The following is a 23,972-nucleotide window of genomic DNA, read 5'->3' on the forward strand; positions in this document are numbered from 1 at the left end:
ACGCCCGCGGCTCCTGAATCAGTAGATCTGCACTGGGGCCCAGCAGTTTGCACTTCTAAAACGTTTCTAGGTAATGCTGGTGCTGCCGGTCTGAAGAGACTCACTGGTCTAGGGCATACGGAATTGTTAGCCCAAAGATAAAGTTTATGAGGTGGATAGCAATGGAAATGGTCAGGATTGTTTTTGAATTTATAGTCTGTTGTTATTATGTTCGTTGGAAGAAGTAAAATATAAGTACATTGCAAAATGATGCATGATTCAAAAACCATTTTTTGCTGTTTTTCAGTACAGTAGAGTATATTGACCTACATGTGCTTTGACAAAGTGCTTCAGTTTTCTTGCTTTGTTTCTGCTTTATGTAATCTCCACCGCTACGTGGCTGGATAGTTGGTATTCAGGTCCGTGTTGACAAGGGGCAAAAAGACCGTCTATGGTTATAGTTAATTATGGATTGCTGTTGTGAGATGATAACTTCTATACTGATTCAGGATATATGGGAAATATTCAGTATGTCACTTGAGTTTTACAAGGAGCCTGTCAGGTCTGGGACACTCTTTGCCGGTTTAGAAATGATGTGTCTCAGGTTTGGAGATATTAACTGTTTTCTTCCAGCTCATCTAGTTAGACAAATCCTCCTGTACCCAGGTTCTTTTGACTCTCAGTCTTATGATCTCGTTACTATAACCCATTGCCTCATATATGGACACCCTGGAGTTTGAGCCTCAGCTTCAGGGGGTAAATGGGCTCAGTGCTGATAGGCTACTTCATTCCTGACTTTCTCTGGTGACGTGTGTGTATCTGGTGTTTAGAAGGGCCCCAAGAGTCCAGCATGCCCACGTCGCTCTTGTTCCATGGAATTATCTTCTACAAGGTAGGTTAATTTCAGGCCTATCTGGCCTAGAAACTCTCCCTCCCAAGCTTACCTTCAAATCAAGCCTTCAAGCTAATGATTTCCTAGCTTTCTTCACAAATGTGTAGTAGTGTAAAGTCCAGGAACCTTGGGCTTATTGTAGTGTGCTCTCTGTGTGTGCATGTGTGTTCATGTAATGGCAAGAGTTGGACTGAAAGAGAAGACCGTTGTATTTGCTCATCTGACATTTGGTTGAAGGTCAGCCATTGTATATCACATGCATCCAACTCTATTCATTACATCATTCCTGCTGAATATTATTATGTGTTGTGAGATTTTACACTTGCCACATCAAATTAGATGCTACTTTATTTTGTGATCAAAGCCACTAGTTGGGAAATAATTTATCTGGGTGATAGTCAACTCTACTAAAGAGAATGGCTGGCAGTTGTAGTTTTGCTGAGGAGACAGAACTGCTATCTATAGATGCTGATAAGTTTTTAACTTTGTTTTTAATTGATTTTTTAAGTGAGGGGGAAAATACTAAGTTTTAAAGATCAGTGTAATTTTTTTTTTAAAGCAATTAACATGATACTGAAAAGGCAGTTTAGTTTTGCTATTTTTCATAAGGGTCCCAGTTTTTAGTTTTTCTGTATGACTTTTTATTTTGAACAACTATTGACCATCCCTGCTATCACCTCCCATACATTATTAGTCATCACGTAGAACTTTTCTTTTTATTAAATTGGAAATTGACATGCAAGTGTTATGTTGTTTCAGTAGCCGTAACTCCTCTTTGAGAGAATTGTTGCAGTGAAATTGAAGAAAGAATGTGGATATTTATTTAATATTCGATGTGTCTTAAAAGTCTGTTTTTTCACCACAAGAAAGCTAACCTTCTTGAATTAAAAATAAGTGTGTTCCTGGTTTATCATGGTTAGGGAAGTTACCAAAGTATCAGTACTTGCACGAAATAATACGTATGTACAAGGCCTAGCCCCTTTTACTCCTAAAGGTGCCCAACAAAGTTTATTGAATTTTGACAGGTTTAGTAAAGAATGAGCTCAAGAATTTTGGGGATATCATGATATCTGGTTACTGTTTCAGAAATTCTTGGCAAATGAGTTGTGACTGATGGGTTGAAAACTAAGCGTAGGATTATATTTGTCAAACTAGACTAGTAAATTTTATTTTTCAAGTCGCCTAGTGTTTTTCTTAGTTCTATAGCAAATCATCCCCAGGATTCCTATCTTAATTTTTAAATTTATAACAATTTTGAAACATCCTAAAAGTTAAGCCACTTGCTTTTTTCAGACTCCTTCATTTTAATGTGATATTTTGTACTTAGGCACAATTGAGGTATACACCTTTTGGGAAATTTTAATCATAAAGCAAAAGAGCCTTTTTGTGCATGGGGGGGTGTTTGTTTTTTTTTTTTTTTTTTGTGCAGTGTGATAAAAGCTGTTTTCTGTACTCTTTGGGCTAACAAAAATCAACTTTAGCCATTTTGTATCAAAAGCAGAAGATTAAAATTGAATTTACAAGAAAAAGTAAACATAGTATCTGATTTTCTTATTATTTTTGTTTTCAGTACCTCTCAGTAAGAGCCCCCTATATTTGAAACTGCAGTAAGTGTGATAGGTGAAAATCATCAGTTGGCAAGATGCACAATATATATTGAATGTCTTTAATGTCAGACGAACCTCATTTCAGGGATGTACCACTTAATTACCTACTTTTACTTGAGCAAGTTACTTAACAGTTCAGAGCCTCTATGACCCCTCTGTAAAATCTGGGAGCAATAATAGTACCTAACTCAAAAAGGCTCTTTGGGAATTAAGAGAGTGCATCTTAAAAGCTTATCATGGTTTGTGCCACATGGTAGGCACTTAGTAAATGTTAGCTTTAATTATAATGACAGCATGAATCTAGTGGGAGAGGAGTCCGTGTAAATCTTTAAAACTTCAACCAGTAGGTGTATAAGCATGTATAGTTCCCTCTCGTAGTAAAATAATTTTTAAGTCTGGAATATTAACAAATAGAAACTGAGTAGACCTCAACTTGCTAGAGTTTGGGTTTTGTGACAAAATTGAGTAAAAAAGGCGTTTGGTCCTGTTAGTCTGAACAAAGTATATAAAGTACGTAAACTTTGGGTACAATACTGGTGGCATTTTTTGGGTGGAGTAGGAAAGGAATTTTTGATAGTCTGATTGATTCTTGTGGTGGGAGTTGGTAATAAGTAGAAAGGCCATGGTGTAGGCATTTTGATTGATTAAAACTGACTGTGGATGAATGTACGCGTGGCAGGAGATTCAGGTGCTAAGGAGGTAGAGGCGAGTAGGACTTTATATCGAGGGATCTGAAATGAAACCTTAAATTTGAAAGGTGGCGGCGTCACAGTTCTAAAGGAACACACGTAGCTAACTCTGATCTCACCTGTGTGTTGCTGCAGAGGTGTGGACAGGTAGGCATCAGGGTGGTCTGGCAGCTTATACTGGACACGTGTCCTGGGGGTGGATGCCTCTGAAAAAGCGACCTGACGGGTGATGCGATGAGACACTTAGAATTCTGTGTTGGAGAAAATGGGAGTTTGACATATAAGCTATTAGCTGAATGTTTTGGAAAGTCTAGATTCTTTTGTATTTACACTTCATTTTGGAATGTCAAGTTTGGATAAAAAGAGTTTTGTTTTCAGTGTGTTGTTAAAGTGTGAAACAAATTAACACCCAGTATCTAAAAGCACTTCGTCTAAAAACACTAGAACACTAAATGACATTGTTCTTGTAGTTTAATCAGTGAGTGGAATGGGTGAGAAAATCCTTTTGAAAATTACAAAGCAGACTAATAAATTTAAAGTACTCCCAAGAAGCTAAAATTTTAAAACGTTATTTTTATTATTTGGCAAATAATCCTAACAATTGTATGTAAGGAAGTTCTTACCTCTGTAATTCTAGTTCTTCTAAGGTGTTTTAGTCATTTTTTACAACACCGTGTTAGAGTTTCTTGCTTACAAAGTGCTTATCCACAAAACTGTTTGGAGTTGTTAATCTAACTCCCTAAATTTCTGCTAACATTTAGATTATGTGTAAGGCATATTTTAGGTGTGTTTCATTTTTTAAAAATCAGAGACCTGGGGTGCCTGGGTGGCTCAGTCGGTTATGCATCCGACTTCGGCTCAGGTCATGATCTCGTGGTTCGTGGGTTCAGGCCCCGTGTCGGGCTCTGTGCTGACAGCTCAGAGCCTGGAGCCTGCTTTGGATTCTGTGTCTCCCTCTCACTGTCCCTCCCTTGCTTGCACTCTGTGTCTGTTTCTCTCTCACAAAAATAAATAAACATTTAAAAAAAAAAAATTAGAGACCTACTTTAGGAGAACATCTAATTTAGGTATTGTTTTTGTGTGCTTCTGTAATATATCTTCAATATTCTAGCTATAACATTGTATTGTAATTGAGTTAATTTATTTGATTCTCGTTTTCTTTCCCTCCTGAATTTGAGTTTATTGATTGGAATAATATCTTTTATTTGTAGCTTTATTCCAACTTCAGAGTCTGGCACGTAGTGAATTAGATACTCCCTGTTTGTTGAGTTAAATGAAATGAATGAGGAAGTGTCAGTTTTTAGATTTATATAACTTAGAAATTTTATTGTCTTACCAATATAGACAAAAAATGACTTATTTAAAACAATTTGAATAACTTATTGGGGCAGAGTTTTAAAATCCTTTGCCTTTTTGGGGGCGCCTGGGTGGCTCAGTTGGTTAAGCGACCGACTGCGGCTCGGGTCCTGATCACGCAGTTTGTGAGTTCGAGTCCTGCGTCGGGCTCTGTGCTGACAGCTCAGAGCCTGGAGCCTGCTTCGGATTCTGTGTCTCCCCCTCTCTCTACCCGTCCCCTGCTCATGCTCTGTGTCTCTCCATCTCTCAATAGTAAATAAATGTGAAAAAAAATTTAAAAATAAATAAAATCCTTTGCCTTTTTGATTAATGTGGTACTTACTCAAATGATTAGTTAAATCTCAGAGTGAATTCTGATGGTCTGTAGGACATTAACAATGTAGGCTGGCCTTGTTCGGTGGATCGTTACCTATCAATGAGTAGTTAACAACTCTGTCCTGTGGCTTAAGTGCAGGAGATCCTTGGCCCTGAGTGTATCAAGGAATTTCTCTTGTCATGTCCTCATGGTTTGCCTTTCTTTATCAATACAGGTAAAGATCTGGGTATTACAAAGTAGATGACAAATCAGAATGAGTTCAAATAATGTTTAGTTGTTTTACTGTTAATATATTCAATATATATATATTTTTTAATAGTTCCATGCCCATTATTTCTTTATTCTTCCAAGGATAACGGAGCACCTATGGTATGAGTGTTAATAGATAATCTTGCCTTCCAGAAGGACTTTTTGTTTCTGATCACGGACCCCTTTGAAAATCGGATTAAAGTTGGGAATTCCCACTTCAAGAGAATATTGGTACATATCTACACCAAACAGCATTTTGCGGACAGTCTCAGGGCATCATGGTCTCCTGATTTAGTGAGTGAATCAGGACCTGCCCATGTTAAACAGTTACCAGTGTACAGGAATTCATCTGTAATGGTAATTCCCAACTTTGATTTCTCGTATTCTGCTTGTGTTTTGACAACACTCAGGAGTCAGTGCTGTAGGGAACTGATGCAGTGTATTCAGTGTATAGCCAACCTCTTTGGTCAGCATTTGGTTCTTAACGGATTGGGTTTTTGGTCCAGAATCCACAGATACTGCTATGCTGAATGATCTTGGATAAGTGGGAGATCCCAGTAACAGTGTTAAAATGTTGGTATTCTTAGGTGAGTATTGTAAGCATTCAGGAAAGGTGAAAATGATTTTTATTCTTGGTGATGGATTTGTTCTGCTCTGTAGTTATAGCCACAGTTTAACTTGACCCTTGAAGTCTTTGACTACACTAATTCAGAGAGGGTCCTGAGAAATCAACCAACAGATTATGGTAGTAAAATTGCTTGCATGAAAATACCGTTCAGTTCAGCAAAGATCACTGTAATATCTTCTCAGAATTTCTGAATGCTCTTTGTTTCCATTAAGCCTAATAACCAGTTTTAGAGTGGATCATTTTTCTTGTTAAGTTCGTTATACTTGCTAGGAATCAAGTGCGAAAGACATGAAGGTGTGGCAGACAGACCTAGAGCAATGAAGGCAATGCCTTGTTTTCCACACAAGTGAAGATCATTGAAGCAATGCATGCGTTGCAGAGTGGGATTCGAATAGGGAGGGTAGATAGTGGACGTTTGATAGGGTTGTGCAGTAACTCATGATAGGGGGTGAGAGAGCTCTACGTAGAATTTTGGCACTGAGGAATCATACTTCCCTCTCTTTTGAACCCTTAAGAAATGCCAACCACGGTGTTTTCTTCTTATCCCTCGTTGAAACCCCAGTCTCCCACTCCTCAGCTCTTTTCCCAAATCATTCATAAATGTCTGGGACTCAGCCTAATCACTGTTCTTTAACACTTTTCCATGATGTAGCCTTTAAAAAAATGGCAAAACAAAAACATTGTCACTACATCTTCCAAATTCATTAGAAAAATTTTACATTCCATTCACACTCAATTATAATGAAAACTAAATTGTACATCAAAATGATTGTGCTGTAGGTCAAGATAGAGAGGCATTTGTAAATACGTTTTTTCAATGTTATTTTTCATTCATTGTGTGTATCAAAGCATTATTACTGTGGGCCATTTGCTAGAATAGGGAAATCACTTCTTTATATAGAACTGTCTATTAATTTGCCATTTTGTGCATTTCACATGTATAGCAGAGATCTTGATGTTGTTGTTTTTTTTTTTCTAAAGTATAACTGATAACTAGTGTAAGGGATTTCCTGTTGTTTCTAGAATGATGGAGCATTTCATTACTTTGCTATTATAGAGCCCTTCAGTTTGAACCTAGCTAACAAGTCCAATCTGATGTCCCACGATTCTCCTTTATTCACCCGATGGCTTGTTTCGCAGTCTAGCCAGAAGAAGCGGTTTCCTTGAACTGCCTCCCCGTGTCTGGTCATGAGGTTCTTGAGGACAGAAATGTCATTCTGTGGTCTCTGAATCCTCATTATCTGGCTGATTGCCTGACTTGGGCTTCAAGTAAATGAACACTGGCAAACTGAAAGTGTGTATACTTTACCTTTGTTTGTACCAGGCTCATTAGGTCTAAGTCCTGGAGGCTGTTACTAAGACCGATGTAGATTAGGTCTCCCAAGAACATTCAGTGCACTCCCCAGTTTTCTCTGAACTGTTAATAGCATCTTATGGAAAATTTTTATATATACTTAGCAGTTTACCATATATGATATAATTACTTTGATACGGGCCTTATCCCAGTTCTCCTGTAGGCTTTTGTGCCAGTTGGTTTTGGCTGCGAATGCTCTGCCATGTGTATTCTTGGACAGTCATCTGTGAAATGGGGACTGTGTTATCTATACCTTGGATGGTTACCAGGATCCAAGGAGAAAAGGTATATAAAGAGCAGTTGACACTCAGCAAGGAAAGAACAGAGAGCCTAACATACATGTAAATATTCTGAGTCATCGCTCTCCTTGTCTGACTCTAAGCTAAGCTCCTTGAAGACAGCAGTTAATTATGTTTCCTTTTTACCTACCAACAGTGCCCAGCAAGTTCCGTAATCTTATTAGATGCCCAAATATGTGTTGACTGAATGAACAGAAATTCAGTCATTGTTAATAATGGTAATATTTATGGCTCCTTTATTTAAGATTCAGAATTTGATTAGTAAACATTGTAAGAATGAAAAGAGATACGAATCTTGGGTATGTGTGTTACTTATTTAACTGTTGGCCTTCATCTGAAGTTTACCTCTCCATCTCTGGATATTTATGGAAAGAGTATAATATACTGTAAATTATCCTGAAGCACTTCCCCACAAGTCTGGTTGTTGCCTCAGGCATCCTGTCAGTGAAACAGAATTTGAAAGATTTTAGGAAAACTGTAAGTTACTTAAAAGTGCAGTTCAGATTTAAATTATATGAACTTATTTAGATTCTGACTCTGTGCTGAATTCAGTCATGTTATGAAAATAAAGATGTGTTGGACTCTTCCTGTGGACCATTTTCACCTTGAGAAATGTTTTAAATATGTGGAGTTGTTTACATTTAGAATTTGAAGGAACCTAGAGGATAAACCCCTAATGTTTTGCTCAACAATAAAAAGGTGTGATAGTAAACACGTGGAAGTATAAATTTATTCATTTTTATAGTTGAAAGAAAATCTCTTTTTATAGTGGTGAAGTGGCTGGTGAGCGTTGGAAAATAAACTAAAGGGCAACCTTACCTCTAGGCTTCCCTCGGCGCTGTTGACAGTTTTTATGTTGTAAAAACCAGAGGAACAAAACCATACAATCAGAGCAGTGTTGCAAGAGACCGGCATTACGGCCCTGATTCTGAGTGGGTAGGGTCAGTGTGTTCACCTTGGGGAGTATGTTAGTTCCCTGGGTTTTGGGGTTTTCTTGTTTTTCTGCCTTTCTTTAACAGAATGTTTCCTCATCCACGCCGCCCCCCCGCCCCCCGCCCCCCGCCCCGAAAGACTAAGAGTAAGCTCTAACTTAGGGCTGTAAGGTCGACAGCCTTCTTAGTTACGAAGAAACCTGCAGGTGGTCTTTAAGGTCACTTCTCACTCATTCTGAACTTTCCCCGAGTGGCGGCTGGTGCTGTGTCTGTCACTCGGCTAGATGCTGGGGGATGCAACGATGGACGTGACTCTGTTATTCCCTGAAGCTCACAGGCCAGAGTAGCTTCTAAAATCAAGTCCCTTAGATGTCTGCTAGCACGAGAGATGTTAACAAATGTTCCGTGATAAAAGGATTACATATTTCTTTAACTTCAGTACTAGTGAATGCTTCATCTCTCTGTTGTTGACAAGACCGAGAAGTCTTTCAATAAAGAAAAGAATTAAACTTTTTAGCCAGTATTTTCCCAGGCTGTTTAACCATCAGACCCTTTCTGTGTGTCACCGGTCTTAACGTTGCAAGGGCTGTAAATGCTCTGCAGCACACGGTTTGGGAGCCTGCCCTGAGATGGTTCTGGCCAGGTGGGTGCAGGGAGGGCTGCAGGGGCGGGGGGGGGGGGGGTGTTGCGCATTCAACCGGGTCTGGAATGAGGAGTAGAAAGGGGAAGGGGAGGCCGCCCAGGGCTGGGCCAGAAGGACGGAAGGTACAAAGCATGGATGTTCGACCTAGCGTGGGTGCGTGGTGTTTTTGAGGAGACCCCAAGTGGGAAAACCCAACCTACACCGGAGCCAGGAAGCTACCCCAGAGGAGGATTCAGGGCCCTTGGAATGCTTAAGAAGCTTTGAATAGCATGAGTGATGCAAAGCTTATAGTAATCAGTTCCTGAATTTCAAAGCTCTGTAAGGTCTGTCGTGCTTATGCTGAAAGCCAGTTTTCTGTAGGGAGAAGAAAAATTCCAGATTTATCACAAACTAGCAAAAATATGAAATAAACTATTAGGGCCGAATCATCTATGTGCTACTGTTGAATTCTTACGGTTATTTAATGATAGTTTTTAAAAACTTTTGAGTCATCTGTGAACATTTAATACAGTACATTAGGAAGGATGAGGCAATTTTCCTTGTTGAAAGTTTCAAGTTAACTAATTTCTATTTTAGATTTTAACGTAGGAGAGTCATCACACAGAGAGACAGAACAATGTACTGTTGTTTTTATATTTTAGAATTTAAAGTTTAACTGAGCTTTTCCCCTACTATCATTAATGTGCATTTTATGTATTTATTTATTTATTTTTAGTTTTTGAGAGAGAGAGAGAGAGAGAGTGTGTGTGCAAGTAGGGGAGGGGGAGAAAGAGAGATGAAGATGCAGAATTGGAAGCAGGCTCTGTGCTGACAGCTCAGAGCCTGATGTGGGTCTTGGACCCATGAACTGCGAGGTCATGACCTGAGCTAAAGTCAGATGCTTAACCGACTGAGGCATCCAGGCACCCTGATGTGCATTTTAAAATATTGGAAAGTACAGAGAAATAGAAAAAACAAAGTGATTTTGTGTCATAAAGAGACAAATGAACATGTTGGTATATTTTGCCAGACAAATTTGTTTTACTTATAATTCTGCTGAACACAGTGCTGCTACTTTACATTTCCCTATGTAAATTTTTTGCAGATACCACATTTAAAGACTATAATTTTCCATTCAGTGGGTATGCCATTGTTTGTATTTTTTTCTAACCATATTTTTAGGTGGCTTGTATTTTCTTTATTAATGTTTTGTATGTATAGTTCCAGATTTGTAATGATTGAGTCAAAAAGTAGCAATCTGTTAAGGCTCTTGAAGTGTGTTTTCCAATTAAAAACAGTGCAGGTAATTTATAGTTCCACTGGGAATGTATTGAAGTATTTTTTTAAAAAACTTTTTTAACATTTACTTATTATTGAGAGACAGAGGGAGACAGAGCATGAGCATGGGAGGGGCAGAGAGAGGAGGAGACACAGAATCTGAAACAGGCTCCAGGCTCTTAGCTGTTAGCACAGAGCCCGAGGCAGGGCTCGAACTCACAAACTGCGAGATCATAACCTGAGCCATCCAGGCACCCTTGAAGTATTTATTTCACTGGATATTGAGACCAGACATTAAAGACAAATAATAATAAAGCAACCTTTGTTGGTTCAATTGTTTAAAAATATGGACCCATATCGTTTTGCTTATGGATTTAACGGTAAGCAGTGTTTTCAGTTAAATTATCCTTTTTAATACTTTGTGTAAACAACTGTAAGAATTTTCTCTTGATCTGAAGCTCCTTTTTATCTTGGAGGTATCCGTCACGGATTGAAAAAATCGACTATGAGGAGGGCAAGATGTTGGTCCATTTTGAGCGTTGGAGTCATCGTTATGATGAGTGGATTTACTGGGATAGCAATAGGTTGAGACCCCTGGAGAGACCCGCATTAAGAAAAGAAGGGCTAAAAGATGAGGAAGATTTCTTTGTAAGTAGCAATCTTCTTCCCGTTTGCTAGATGTGTAATGACATATTCTAAAAGGAATTCTGTTAAATATTACAAAAGCTTGTTTTTATAAAGGAAATGCTTATTTATTATACATGGTATTGATCTTAAAAGTTGTTTAAAATAGGATTTTAAAGCTGGAGAAGAAGTTTTGGCTCGTTGGACAGACTGTCGCTATTACCCCGCCAAGATTGAAGCAATTAACAAAGAAGGTATGTATTTGAAATGATCTTAGATTTAAAATGGGATTGATAGTAAAATTTAACTGTTTCTAATTTTAATTCTTGTAATTGTCACCACTGTTACTGCTGTCTGTCTTATACTTAATGAATTGCCTGCTAATGCTCTTTTCTGGGAGTATTTCATTGTTACGTATCGTATAGAATAACATGATACATGATCTGCTTACCACCTAAATAAACTGTTTAAATTAGAAGTGTGAAAGTTGGTTAAAATTGTTCAGCTTTTAGTTGACAGGCTTATATTATGTGCATTTTATTTCTCCTTCTCTGTTTCCAGTTTGCCGGCCAAGTTATTTTTATGAGCAACTCATCCAGAGTGTTAGGGAAGGTTAAGGATACAGGAAAATTCAAGTCAGTTCAACTTGGAAATAAAATACAGTACAGTGTTTTTTCTGAGGAAAGAGTGTGGGAATTTATCAGTTTGAGGATTTCCTTGATTGCCTTTTTCCACTGCCCCTTTTTTCTTAGTTTCTGTGAATAATTGAAAGGGAAATTTCCCGATAGCCTTTGTGGCATCTAAATATTCATATTGAGCAGAAATTACTGAACTGACCAGTGATGTTGAAAATAACACAGGAATCGGGTGTGTTCGTGTGGCCAAGGCTAATAAATCTGTGGGGCGGATAATGTATTTAAGAAAACAGGACTTGAAGACTGAGGAATTTGGAAAGGCATGAGAATTAGTATTTAAATTAGTATTGGAACTATGCTTAACTATTTTATTTTTTAAATTTCTTGCTTAAAAATCTCATTTTAATAAGTTGTGAAATACTTGTAAGTATATTTCCAAGTCAAGAATACATCCATTTTCTGTAACAATTGTTTCTTAAACTTGACCACTCATCCTTTCCGTTTACTAAAGAAACACACATTGAGTGACAGCTTCTTTGCAAGAGAAGGATTTAAGTAAGGGGGCACTTTAAACCCGGAAGACAAACAGGTCAGCTAAAGAGGGAACGAAAGGCTTTTCTGACAAAAGAAATGAAATGGCATATCGCAGAAGAATAGAAGAGAGGCCCGCCGCTTTTTAGGAACTGCAAGACTTCGTTGTAACTGGAGTGAAGGAGTCCTTTGAAGGGAGTAGAATATCAGAAGAGCTGGGAGAGAGAAGCAGGGATCTGCGTATGGAATGTCTTGTAATCTTGCTACAGAATTTGACTTTTTTTGGAGGTGATGGGAAAGAAACGTGGAAGGGAGTTAAGCTGAGGATTTAAAGTAACAACAAACTTGAGAAAACATGGGAGGTAAGAGGAGACAAAAGAGGAAAACATTAAAAAAGAGACATATTAAAGAATGTTAGGTGTGAAAAAGCAAATCAGTGTTGTCTACCAAAAAATTATGATACAACTTTATAAAGCCCTATTCCAGTTTATTGTTTTAAGGAATTGAAATAACAGGTATGGCTATGATTTTACCACCACCAGTCACCTTCCTCCTGCAGGAGTTGAGGGACGTCTCTGTTAGGTTTGCAGGTTACTTTTCCTTTCCTGGTATGTTTCACCTCACTGTGCACTTAGCTTCTTGAGAGCTCTGTTACGGAGCCCATGTTCCTGTGTCTAATACACACGGGCCCTCCAGGTTTATAGCATGTGGGTAGTCAGCAACAGGTTGTGGAAAGAAAGGAGGCAGTAACGGATCAATTCTTTGGGATAATTAATAGGATCCACCCAAAATAAAAGAAGATGATGCAAAATTAAACAAGACTCTCCATTTTATATTTTTAAAGTTCATGTTTATTTATTTTGAGAGAGAGAGAGAGAGAGAGGAAGTGGGGGAGGGGCAGAGAGAGAAGGAGACAGAATCCCAAGCAGGCTCTGCGCTGTCAGCGCCGAGCCTGATGCGGGCTCGAATTCATGAACTGTGAGATCCTGACCTGAGCCTAAGTCGAGAATCGGACGTTGAACCGACTGAGCCGCTCAGGCGCCCCAGCACTCTGCGTTTTGATGAAGAGCCGTTTCTTTGAGTGTGGAGAGCTCTGAGATCTCGTCTCCGTGCTTACGCCCCTTGGGAGTGTAGCATATACAAGTACACGTGTGCACACACATGCAGTGCACTCGGAAGCAGAGCCGTCCTATTTTGTCCCATCCCATTTGTCCATGGGCATAGAGCATAGAAAATTAAGCTTGTATTCGTGGAAGAGCGGTGACGCTCACTGCAGTCTCTGCCGTTTTGGGAGCAGTTTGAGTGCACCCTTAGTGAAGTGTTAGCAGATACGATTTCTTTTTAAAATATCTCCACTAGAGGTCTTTATTTTGCGATTCCCCTATGTCCCACGTGACGGATGAGCCTGCCTGCCATGCGCATTCTCTCCCCCCCCCGCCCGCCCCCTCCAAGGGAAGGCAAAGGCAAAGGCAAAGGAAGCCTTCAGGAGGCCTTCTGTTCACTGTAAGAGCTAAACAAAACCTGCAGTTACGAACGTTTGCGTGTTTGTAATAAGTCTTAGAGAAGTTGAAGAGGAGGGGCGAATGTGTAAACCAGAGGGGACGGGGAAGTGTTCATGTCACGGGTGGGATTTGAAGAGCTGATCCTCGAAGAGTAGGCTGAGGAGGAAAGGAGGAAGGCATCACAAGGGCGTCACCGGTGTGATCAGCAGCAGGGAGGGATGAGTGCCCGGCTGGGGTGGCGTGGAACCTGCTCTCATCTGGAAGGCGGTTCCTGCAGGAGGAGTTCAGGCCGTCGAGGGTGGCAGTGGTCAGGTGTCAGGTGCATGTGGGGTTCGGTAGTCTCAACGCTTTCTCAGTGTCTTTACGTCCTGGTTACTCAGCTCATCGGTTTTTTTCAATGACTTGGGTTTAGAGCCTTATACGTGCAAGACTGTGAATTATGCTAATCACAGAAAATACGAAATGAAATGATGTTCACATTACATAATTAAGGAAAATGTTTTGTAGATACATGTCTGGTTTGGTGCCAAGTTCAAAGCCAGTGATACCAATTATGACACTTACTGTTTTGACTTGTTTTGTAAAGGTCCAGTACGTGTTTACTTAAAGGGGCTCTCAGCCATCATTTGTACAGGAAATGATAGAAAAACGTTGGAATTTCTTAAGTATAAAATCTACGTAATTTAAGCTTTGTGGCAGTACTGACTTTTATTGACTTGAAAGCATGGACTCTGTGGCAAAACCTAAATATACTTTGTGGTTGTCATTAAGGCAGGGTGTTGAGTCCTGAAGGCAGGTTGAGTTAGTGGGAAAGGCCTCGGGATGGGGGGTTGGTTACAGCTGTGCTGCTGTTCGGCTGACTGCTGTGGGTGCAGCGTTCAGCCTCCCTGGAAATCAGTGTTCTGATCTGCACAGGAACACTTTCATGTAGATGGTCTGTAAAGTATTTTCTGGCTTAAAAGCCTGTGGATCTAATTCTTATTTACCAGTTCACTAATACGGTGAAAGGAATAATCTTTTCCTGAATAAATGATTTTTCCCCCATATCAGTTCTTTCTCTCTGTTACTTGGAAAGAAACTTCCAAAGAGAGCAAATGATAATTCTTATAGAAATATTATATATGTTTGTAAGTAATGATCTTATTAGAAGGGAAGAGAAAATAAACTTCTCCAACTTCCTGCAGTTCTTAACGGGTGTGTGTGTGCAGTTACTGCGATCAGAGTGTGTTTCTTTCTGTTAGGGCGTTACTTGTTAGGTTTCAAGTGTTGCTATAAGATTCAGTTGTATTTTCTAATGATTCTGACTTGCTCCTGTTTTAGGAACATTCACAGTTCAGTTTTACGATGGAGTAATTCGTTGTTTAAAAAGAATGCACATTAAAGCCATGCCCGAGGATGCTAAGGGGCAGGTAAGAGAGTTCAGCATTCCTAGCTACCCAAAGGGATGTCTTCTTGAATGGTGACCAATCAAAAAAAAAAAAAAAAAAAAAAGATACATATATATATTAAAGGGAACTAATTGTAGGATTATGTGCTGATAGCCCCAAATAGCAGCAAGAAAAAGAAGCTTAGAATGTAAGATAAATTATACACTTGATTTTTGCTTCTTTGGCTTTAGACCTGCTAAAGTTATAGGTCACTAGTTTCTGTTCCAGGTGAAATCCCAGCATCCACTAAGCTGGTGTTGTCCTATCGACCCAGCTGGATCGTGGAACCAGTCTATGGGAAGTGAGGTAAGTGCCTTTTTTTAATTTTGTTTTGTTTTTCCTGGTATATAGTATCATTTAGAAAGTTAATTTTTCATATAAAATTTTATATTGAGTTTCTTATCTTCTTTCCTTTTATAAATCATAGTCATTCATCTTCTTTTAAAAGGCGCTTACCTGACACTCTGTAGGCTGCTTCAGGTAGGGCTCTGTGAGTCATAGGATGTAAGCAGTGTGTTAAAATGCCTTGTCACTGCTCAAAGCAAGAATGATGAACGGTAAGCATTGGAAGGAGAGTCTGGGATGAAGTGAAAACCATGATTCCATTGGTTGAGTATGTTTCCTGAAATACTGGAGAGAAAAGGTGCCACTAGAAATTTAAAATATTTTCTTTTATGTTCTGCTGTTATTTGGGATTTTCAGCACCTGGACCTACAATTAATTTTTAGAATTGAAAGTAACCTATGAAAGTGTCTAATATGGAAATACGCTTGTATTTGTTCCATACTGTGCAGTGAAAAATGTCATTCTGAAACGTGTTGAAATCATCTGGTCAGCTCCAGCCAAGTGTATACATTTAGTAATCTAGAAATGTGGATCACTGCAATAAAAAAAATAAATAAATAAAATTCCTCCTATCTTCTGAGAAGTGTGATCGTTTTAAATCACCTGCTTTTTAAAAATTTAGTTTTGCAGTGATCAGCTGGCATTTCTTCCCCAGTTAATATGGAAATGTAGTTTAAAATGGGAATGCTTTTGACCGGGAAATTGCTTTGTGTCTTCCTACTTGTATGTATAAATAAAATGTTCCTTTAAGCATTCAGTGGTGTGATTTCTTGGTTACTGCATAGAAAGATTAAAACATCGGGAACTTAGTATGTGCCTGTTTAAACAAAATTCTCTCTCTCTCTCTCTCTCTCTCTCTCGTTTTTTTGTTTTTTTTGTTTTTTTTTTTTTGCTTTAAGGCTATTCTTTATTATTCTGGTTATTCACATGTTTGTGAGATGGCACTAACTCTAAAACTTCATTTTTTTCCGACGTGAGATACTGAGCCAGTTTGGTTTGTGGTAAAATTACAAGTTATAAAAATTCATTGGATGTATTGGGTGTTTACTTTTAATAAGTAGTTACATTATGATGTGTGTGAACGTTAAAATCAATCCTGAATATAAACTATTGAAAGAACACGGGTAGCACTATATCCTTAATTTACATTTTTCTTCATAATTTTTAATCACAAGCACGCTAAAAATATTTGTAGAATTGTTTTTTTATAAAACGCTCTCTTTTCAAAGTGTCTTTGTTTCCCAAAAAGTTTTGACTTGTTTTCATGTAGGAAATAGACTAAGTCAGGTGTTGTGTGGGAAGTGCTGAGAGAATCCAACTTTGCATATATTTTCTAAATTTTTAGTACCTTGAGAATTCCTTTGTAAAGATATACAGTAAATTTATGAAACTAGCAAAGGATAAGTAGATGCAATATGGAAATACTCTTCTCTAAACTTCCTGTGGCTTTTTCTATCCTATCTTGTCTTTTTGCAAGTGTGCTGATATAAAACTCACTAGTATTAAAGCTTTGCTCATAAGGTCCTGTACCGTTTATGAAACTTTGTTCTGCATACATTATTTAATTGGGTTCCCGTAGCAGATCCTTTGACATAGCTGTAACTGATACTTCTATTTCACATCTGAGGAATTCAGAACTTATGGAATTGAGTGACTGACTTAAAATTTCACTTAGGCATCATGTGTAGAGTAACTCTGAACTCCCATCTGGTTTCCAGCATGCTCCATATCTTGTGCTGCTCTGTTACCTACAGGGAACTTTGAAGCATATCATGAGTTCTAATTCATGGAAGGATCACACCAGTTATAAAAAAAATTTTTTTTTAATGTTTATCATCTTTGAGAGACAGAGAGAGACAGAGCATGAGCGGGGAAGGGGCAGAGAGAGGGAGACACAGAATCCGAAGCAGGCTCCAGGCTCCTAGCTGTCAGAGCCCGACGCAGGGCTCGAACCCATGAACTGTGAGATCATGACCTGAGCCGAAGTCGGATGCTCAACCGACTGAGCCACCCAGCTGCCCCCACACCAGTTATTTTTAATAGTGAATCTTACCTATTTAAAAGTAGAAGGGGGGAGTGCCTGGTTGGCTCAGTCGGTTGAATGTCCGACTCTTGATTTTGGCTCAGGTCATGATCCCAGGGTTGTGGAATTGAGTCCTGTGTTGGGCTCTGTGTTGAATATGGAGCCTGCTTAGGATTCTCCCTTTCCCTCCCTCTGCCCTTCTCCCCAGCTCGCGCGTGCTCTCTTTAAAATAAAAAATATAAATAAACCAAAAAAATGACAAATAGAAGGACAAAATAATAGGAGAATTCTTTAATGACACAACTGCATTGATTCCATGATTAACAAGTCACATGATCAGGAACTTTTAAAAAATATCTAATTGCACTTTTAAGAGATACAACACGAATCTCTCCCAGTTTGCTGTTCATTGGAAAGAGGAAAGAGCTGGAGTAGAATTTACCTCTGGCATTTTTCAGCATTTCTGTAACATTAACTTAAAATTTTTCCCACAACATGGAACCCAAAATTAAGCACTCTGCTCTTAATAAGACTGTACAGATCTCTGCTGAATTTAACACTTTGCTTGTCTGGTTGTACTTTTGTTTCTCTTTCTGCGTTGTTGATTACTGTCTTTCATTGGTGCTTTCTTTCTCTAGTACTGTAATGTCAGTCTCAGAGTTCAACCTAGACGTAGCACTTGGGCTCCCCAGACCACTTCCGCCCCTTGTGCCTATTCGCACATATTCTGATTGTCATGACTTTGTCTAATGGTTTCCTTCTTGCTTGCGGTGCCCTTGGATGCCTTTCCTTCTGCCTTTTGCCTCAAAGATATCTGCTGTAGGGTTCAGCTCCTCTGTCATGTTCCCTGAAGCTTTCCATTAGCCTTTCTCTTAAGTCACAGTCTTTTCTGTTTTGTTCTTCCATGGTATTTTGTTTATTCCTCCACTGCCTCTCCTATCACACTGTCTTATAGTTAATTTTATTTGCCTTTCACTTCCTTACAGGTAGGACCAAAAAAACGTGGCTCTAAGTAAACATGGGGTTGGACAATATTGGCTTCTCTGGTTTGTTTTGAGGTGTTTTTTTGTTTTTGTTTTTGTTTTTTTGCCAACTAGAGACATAAATCTGTATTTTACACCTGTGTCTTAATTTGCTTTCTAATAAGACATGTACTGGGGACACAGTTTAAGCACTGAGGAAGACAGATGCTGGGCATTTTCCAGGCAGGAACAAAGATGTGGTGACTCCGGGGCTCATGCGTTTTAAGTCCTTTCAGGCAGCATCTTTTATAAATTGATGTCTCATGACTGCTTAGCGTGCTTCCTGGCACATGTAGCAAGGTGTTGAACAGAACTTTGGTGAATGCAATCATACGATATTTTTAGTTCATTTCAATCATGGGGGAGAGAAAGAAACACAGGTTCTCTTTGTTGGTTGTTTATTTTTAGTGGCTTATTGTCTTCACTGTGTATTTTCAAGACTGAGCAACCATCAGCCTCTATTGACTAATGATTGAGGTTTGTTAATATAACTTGTGAAGTAAATGTGTTTGATGTTGAGAAGTAGTTTTTAGTTACTTGGACTAAAAATTTACTGTATTACCCATTTTGGTTGAATTTGAGCTGCTCTCTTTGAAGCTTAGTGGCCTTAGAGGAAGATTAATAGAAATATTTTGTAGAAATATTACAAATACTTGTTGTAAGAAAATTTTCTCGGTTGTGAAAATTTAAATGTCAGCACCACGTTTCTTACATAGTTCCTTTTTTTTTTTTTTTTTTTTTTTTTTAAGAGAGACAGCGAGCGAGCACGGGGGAGGGGCAGGATTGGGGGGAGAGAATCTCAAGCGGGCTCCACGCCCAGTGCAGAGCCTGATGTGGGGCTTGATCTCTTGACCCTGAGATCATGACCTGAGCTGAAATCAAGAGTCGGATGCTTAAGACTGAACCACCCAGGAGCCCCTCTGTATTTTTTAACAATAAGCATTTTTAGTTTAGAAAAATTATGTAGCAGTTAACTTTAAATATAAACACAGGAAGAATAAATACTTGCATCGCAGAAGAGTGGTAATCAGCACAAATCCAGGAAGTCATAGAGTGAGGGAAATTAGTCTGGAGCCTGACCGTATGTATGTACGTAAGACACCTTGGTCAAATCACGCGGCTCTTTTTTTCTTTAACTAGTAATATTACGCTGTTGTGATACGTTGGTGTCCAAGCTGTCAAAGCTTTAAAAATTAATTAAATCATATCTTGAATTCTGTGAAATTGTCCATACTTCTTCTTCCAAGAATAGTAATTTGTTCACTGGGAGTGCATTTCTTTTAACCTTTGCAGAATTGCAACATAAGCATTTTTCTCTCATTTCTTCTACGATTTGTTGTATTCAGAAAAGAAACACAGTTTACCATTTAAATCTAAAGTACTGAGACAGAATGTCATGTAATGTTCCATATTTGTTAAAGGGTTTCCCTTTTATTTTAGATTTTATTCCTCTGAAAATAATAGCGAAGGAATATTTGTTATTGAATATTTACCTGTTTCATGAGGGGTTATATAATCCCACTAAGCCATTAGATCATTAAATTTGATAATTACCATGTTGATGATTTACCTTGTAAGTGTAATTAATTCGATTTTTATATTTGTGCGAGAGTAGCTTTGAAAATGTGATACGTGTTTTTATTAGTGTAATTAAATTTTGATTAATTTTTTAATACTTTACATGTTTTGTGTTTTTCCTTTGGAGGATTGGATAGCTTTAGTCAAAGCAGCTGCTGCAGCTGCAGCCAAGAATAAAACAGGGAACAAACCTCGCACCAGCGCTAACAGCAATAAAGACAAAGATGAGAGGAAATGGTTTAAAGTACCTTCAAAGAAGGAAGAGACTTCAACTTCTATAGCTTCATCAGAAGTTGAGAAGAAGGAAGATCTGCCCACATCTAGTGAAACATTTGGTACAAAATATGTTCTTACGTTCATTCCTATGGCAGGGTGAACTCTCATAGTGAGTAAGCCAGAACCCCTGGCTACCTGTGATTTGGGGGTGTGGTTAAATGATTGGGCTCCCCCCCCCCCCACCCCAGCATAAATGGTTAACTTTTGTAGTGTGTAACGGAACCAGAGATAACTGGTCTAACATGGGTACTGGATAATAGGTGCCCTCAGTATTCTTGAATAGAAATGGGTTCAGATCTTGACTTTTAAGTTCTTGTTAGTAGGCTTTGGAGTTTTTGTTCGTTTTGTGTGTGTGTTTTTTTTTTTTTTTCTTTAACTTTTTAAATGCTTCTGCATGTGTTTTGGTATGTAATATGGGAAAAGCAGTAAGTCCTTTTCTTCCTGCTTTTCTTTCCTAAAGAATAACTACTTGGTAGTTTTTTATTTCTAGTTTTTCAGTCTGGAGAAATTTGTGTTGTTTGAAGTTCTATGTCAAGCACTAGGTTAAAAAAAAAAACATAAGTGCAAAGCATTTTTACTATTTTGCTATTTAAAAAAAAAAATCATGTGTTTTAACTTTGGATTCTAGATAAACTCTCATATATGTATTCTATTAAAAGTAGGACTTCATGTAGAGAACGTTCCAAAGATGGTCTTTCCACAGCCAGAGAGCACATTATCAAACAAGAGGAAAAATAACCAAGGCAACTCATTTCAGGCAAAGAGAGCTCGACTTAACAAGATTACTGGTAAACTACAATGATTCTTTTGGTTTGGGGGGAATGGAGGGGTTGATTTTAGGGTAGTTTGTTTTTAATAAAGCAAAATGTATCTTTTGTTTTAGTGTAACAAACTGCTTAACGAGGAAGACAGGTACTTTGTGGTTCTTCAAAGTCAACATCCTTCAACGCTGTCAGCTTTTTCTGTTGTGAAATGTGAAAACTGTCACCTATTTTCTGCCTACCTCACAGGGATGTTGTGAGGGTGGATAGGATCAAATAGATAAAATTCCATAGTTTTTATTTTTTTTATTTTTTTTATTTTTTCTAACGTTTATTTATTTTTGAGACAGAGAGAGAGACAGAGCATGAACAGGGGAGGAGCAGAGAGAGAGGGAGACACAGAATCTGAAACAGGCTCCAGGCTCTGAGCTGTCAGCACAGAGCCCGACGCGGGGCTCGAACTCACGGACCGTGAGATCATGACCTGAACCGAAGTCGGACGCTTAACCGACCAAGCCACCCAGGCGCCCCAAATTCCATAGTTTTTAAATTACCTTGGTGGCAGGAGTAGTTTCTGTTAAGGCTCAGATCATCTGCTATTGTTGGCCTGGTGGGGTCACAGTCTCTGAGGTTCTAAATGTTACTACACAAACCTTCTTACTCTTGCCTGGGCTCATTAAAGATGGCAGCAAGTATGGCTGGAAAGATGGATGCTCCACTGAATTCAGGTCCTGAATCTGTATTCCCAAAGTAAAAGTACTTCTAGAAGTTTCTTACACTTTTCATCTTCAGGTTGGTTCCTAGAATCTCATCTTGTTTCTCGATGCCTGCCTTAATCTAGGAAGTGTAGGGTGTTAGGACGCCGAGAACTCTGGCAGTCTGGGCGTGGTTAGTGGTCATGGGAAAAGCGTTGGAAGCAGGGTCAGTCATACCAGGGCCCCATCACTTGCAGGGCCTGTTCAGCTTAGCGATTCTAGCGATTCTTTACAAAGAAATTGTAAACATGTTTAATTTTTCTGAGTATATGTTAAAAGGAGAGTTAAGATACTTTTAATTATTCAATCGTATGTTCTTATTTTAAGGACAAAATGGTTTTTAGTGTCTTTGGCCTAATAAAGCTGTATAAACCTTTGTTGGCATTCTTTTAAATAATTTGAAGAAGCTTGGTTTCACTGTCAGATCGAAGAATACATGTCAATTAAACATTCTGACCATGTCCTGAAGAATAGAATCCCATTGAAAAGTGACTGCAGCTGAGGGTTCTTTAGAACCACTGTTTTATCGCAGTGTTCTTCTTAAGTGATTATGATTGGTTTCAACAGGTGAGAATATTTAGTCTTTCCATTTGTTATTATTTTTGTGCCTTTTGCTGATAAAGGATATTTTGGCCCCAGGACAGGAAATATTTCAAATCAATTCACCCATTGCACCCTTTCCTTAGAAACTGTTAGCTTCGGAGAAAGCCAGGATGTCATCCGGTGATTGTTGTTCCGATGGCAGCTTGAGACTTCAGTTTGGCCCTAGCAGGATGGAAACTAGGGCTGCGTGCGCAGGGGGAAGAAGAGGAAAGCGCTTCCGGCTCCGGTGCTACCAAGACTGGAGCCACGCTCCCGCAGGGGCCAAGACCGGGGGCCGAGCCCGAGGGAGATGGACATGACCCTGACGCTGACGCTGACTCACTCGGTGTGCCTGCCAGCTTACCGGCCTCGAGGGTTTTCCTGCAGTCTGGATAACCTGCTTTTAGTTTCGGGCAGTATATTCTTACGTGTGCCTTCCTGAGAAGTTCAAGCCCGGCATTTAAAGAAATGAAAGAAGAAAATAGCTCAGTCCACAACAATGTGTTATTTACGTGTGGCCTTGAAAAGACAATAGCGGGGAAAAAATCATTTTACCTTGTGTCTCAAGGAAGTTCTAATATTGGTTGCTTAGTAACACAAGGTGGAGGGACTTTGTCCTTACTTCCCCTTGGGAATCTCGAAAGAACAAGTGCTAGTTTGGCAGCAGTAGAAAAGAGTAAGAGTTCACGGATGTGAAGCCATTATGGTTTTTTTCCTTTACTTACTTTGAAAATTTGAACGTATGGTAATCCTTTTAATAGTTCATCTGTTTCTCTTTTCGTGTTGCAATTATATCCTGCAAAAAGACAATAGATCTTATAAGACTGTTTTCAACGGTTGAAACTCAGGCTTGCCTCTGTGTAGTACGTTTCACTTGCAGACCATACAAAGAGATGAGAACAATACAAGATAGTGATTTTGTTACGGAGTTTTGGTGTGTTTTAAATTTATGAAGCTCACTTAACACGTGTCTGTCTGCCCCTTTGCTACTGAGAGGAATAGGGCTGTGATCATGGCAGCATCTTAGCTGCTCTGATATGTTTCCCCCCACTCCACATTTTTATTTTTGAAATCTTTCTAGCTGGAAATAAGCAGATCAGCCACTGGATAAATTTAATTCCCGTCTTCACTCTTTCTGTTCACTTCCCGATGGTCACACGCTATAGAGATTCTAAACGTGAATTCTGTTTAGGGGATGGTACAGGCTGGCTTTTTTTGAAGTTTCCAAATAAGTACATACTGAAACGGTAGTGGCACAGTGTATAGATGTCCTTCCAGAGACTTGTTTTTCATTACGTGATATACCGTATTGATAGTTAATATACTTTATGCATACTGATTTAGAATTGATGATTTTACGGAGCGAGTCAAGAGCCCATGCTTTGGGACAAAGTTGCAAGCAGACTGACTGCAAGCAAATTTGAGTAGATTTTAAAACACAGATTGACAAGGGAGCGAAAGAAGAGACATCAGCAATTGGCACATGGTCTGATTCTACAACTGGTAGGAGTTCCTAGAATTTCAGCCAGCTGAAAGTTTGTGCAGCTTAAGGAACTTTACAAATAATTTGAAAAAACCCAGAGGTTGGAACGGGCCCGTACATGTTACTGATAATAATGTCAAGAATATTCGAGTCTTTTTCCCACAGCAAGAATGTTGTGTTTGAATCCTCTGTCTGAATTCCCTGTGTTGGAATCCCTGGTTGAGAAG

General features: G+C 38.9%; 1 protein-coding gene across 5 annotated transcripts in view; it reads left to right on the forward strand.

Moving 5' to 3' along the window:
* The window catches only part of PHF20L1 (PHD finger protein 20 like 1), an 86,397-nt gene that overhangs the window by 8,932 nt on the left and 53,493 nt on the right, over positions 1–23,972 (forward strand). For 2 of the 5 annotated variants that reach the window (XM_023248554.2, XM_023248555.2), the window contains exons 3-8: positions 10,678–10,849; positions 10,995–11,079; positions 14,814–14,902; positions 15,149–15,226; positions 20,016–20,223; positions 20,827–20,952. In XM_023248554.2, the coding sequence (XP_023104322.2) occupies positions 10,678–10,849; positions 10,995–11,079; positions 14,814–14,902; positions 15,149–15,226; positions 20,016–20,223; positions 20,827–20,952 (758 nt within the window). Of the gene's footprint in view, positions 1–10,677; positions 10,850–10,994; positions 11,080–14,813; positions 14,903–15,136; positions 15,227–20,015; positions 20,224–20,823; positions 20,953–23,972 lie in introns of all 5 variants that reach the window. The other 3 variants (XM_023248556.2, XM_023248557.2, XM_045050031.1) reach the window with 2 other exon arrangements.

Source organism: Felis catus, chromosome F2, assembly GCF_018350175.1.
Source record: "Felis catus isolate Fca126 chromosome F2, F.catus_Fca126_mat1.0, whole genome shotgun sequence".
Taxonomy (NCBI): domain Eukaryota; kingdom Metazoa; phylum Chordata; class Mammalia; order Carnivora; family Felidae; genus Felis; species Felis catus.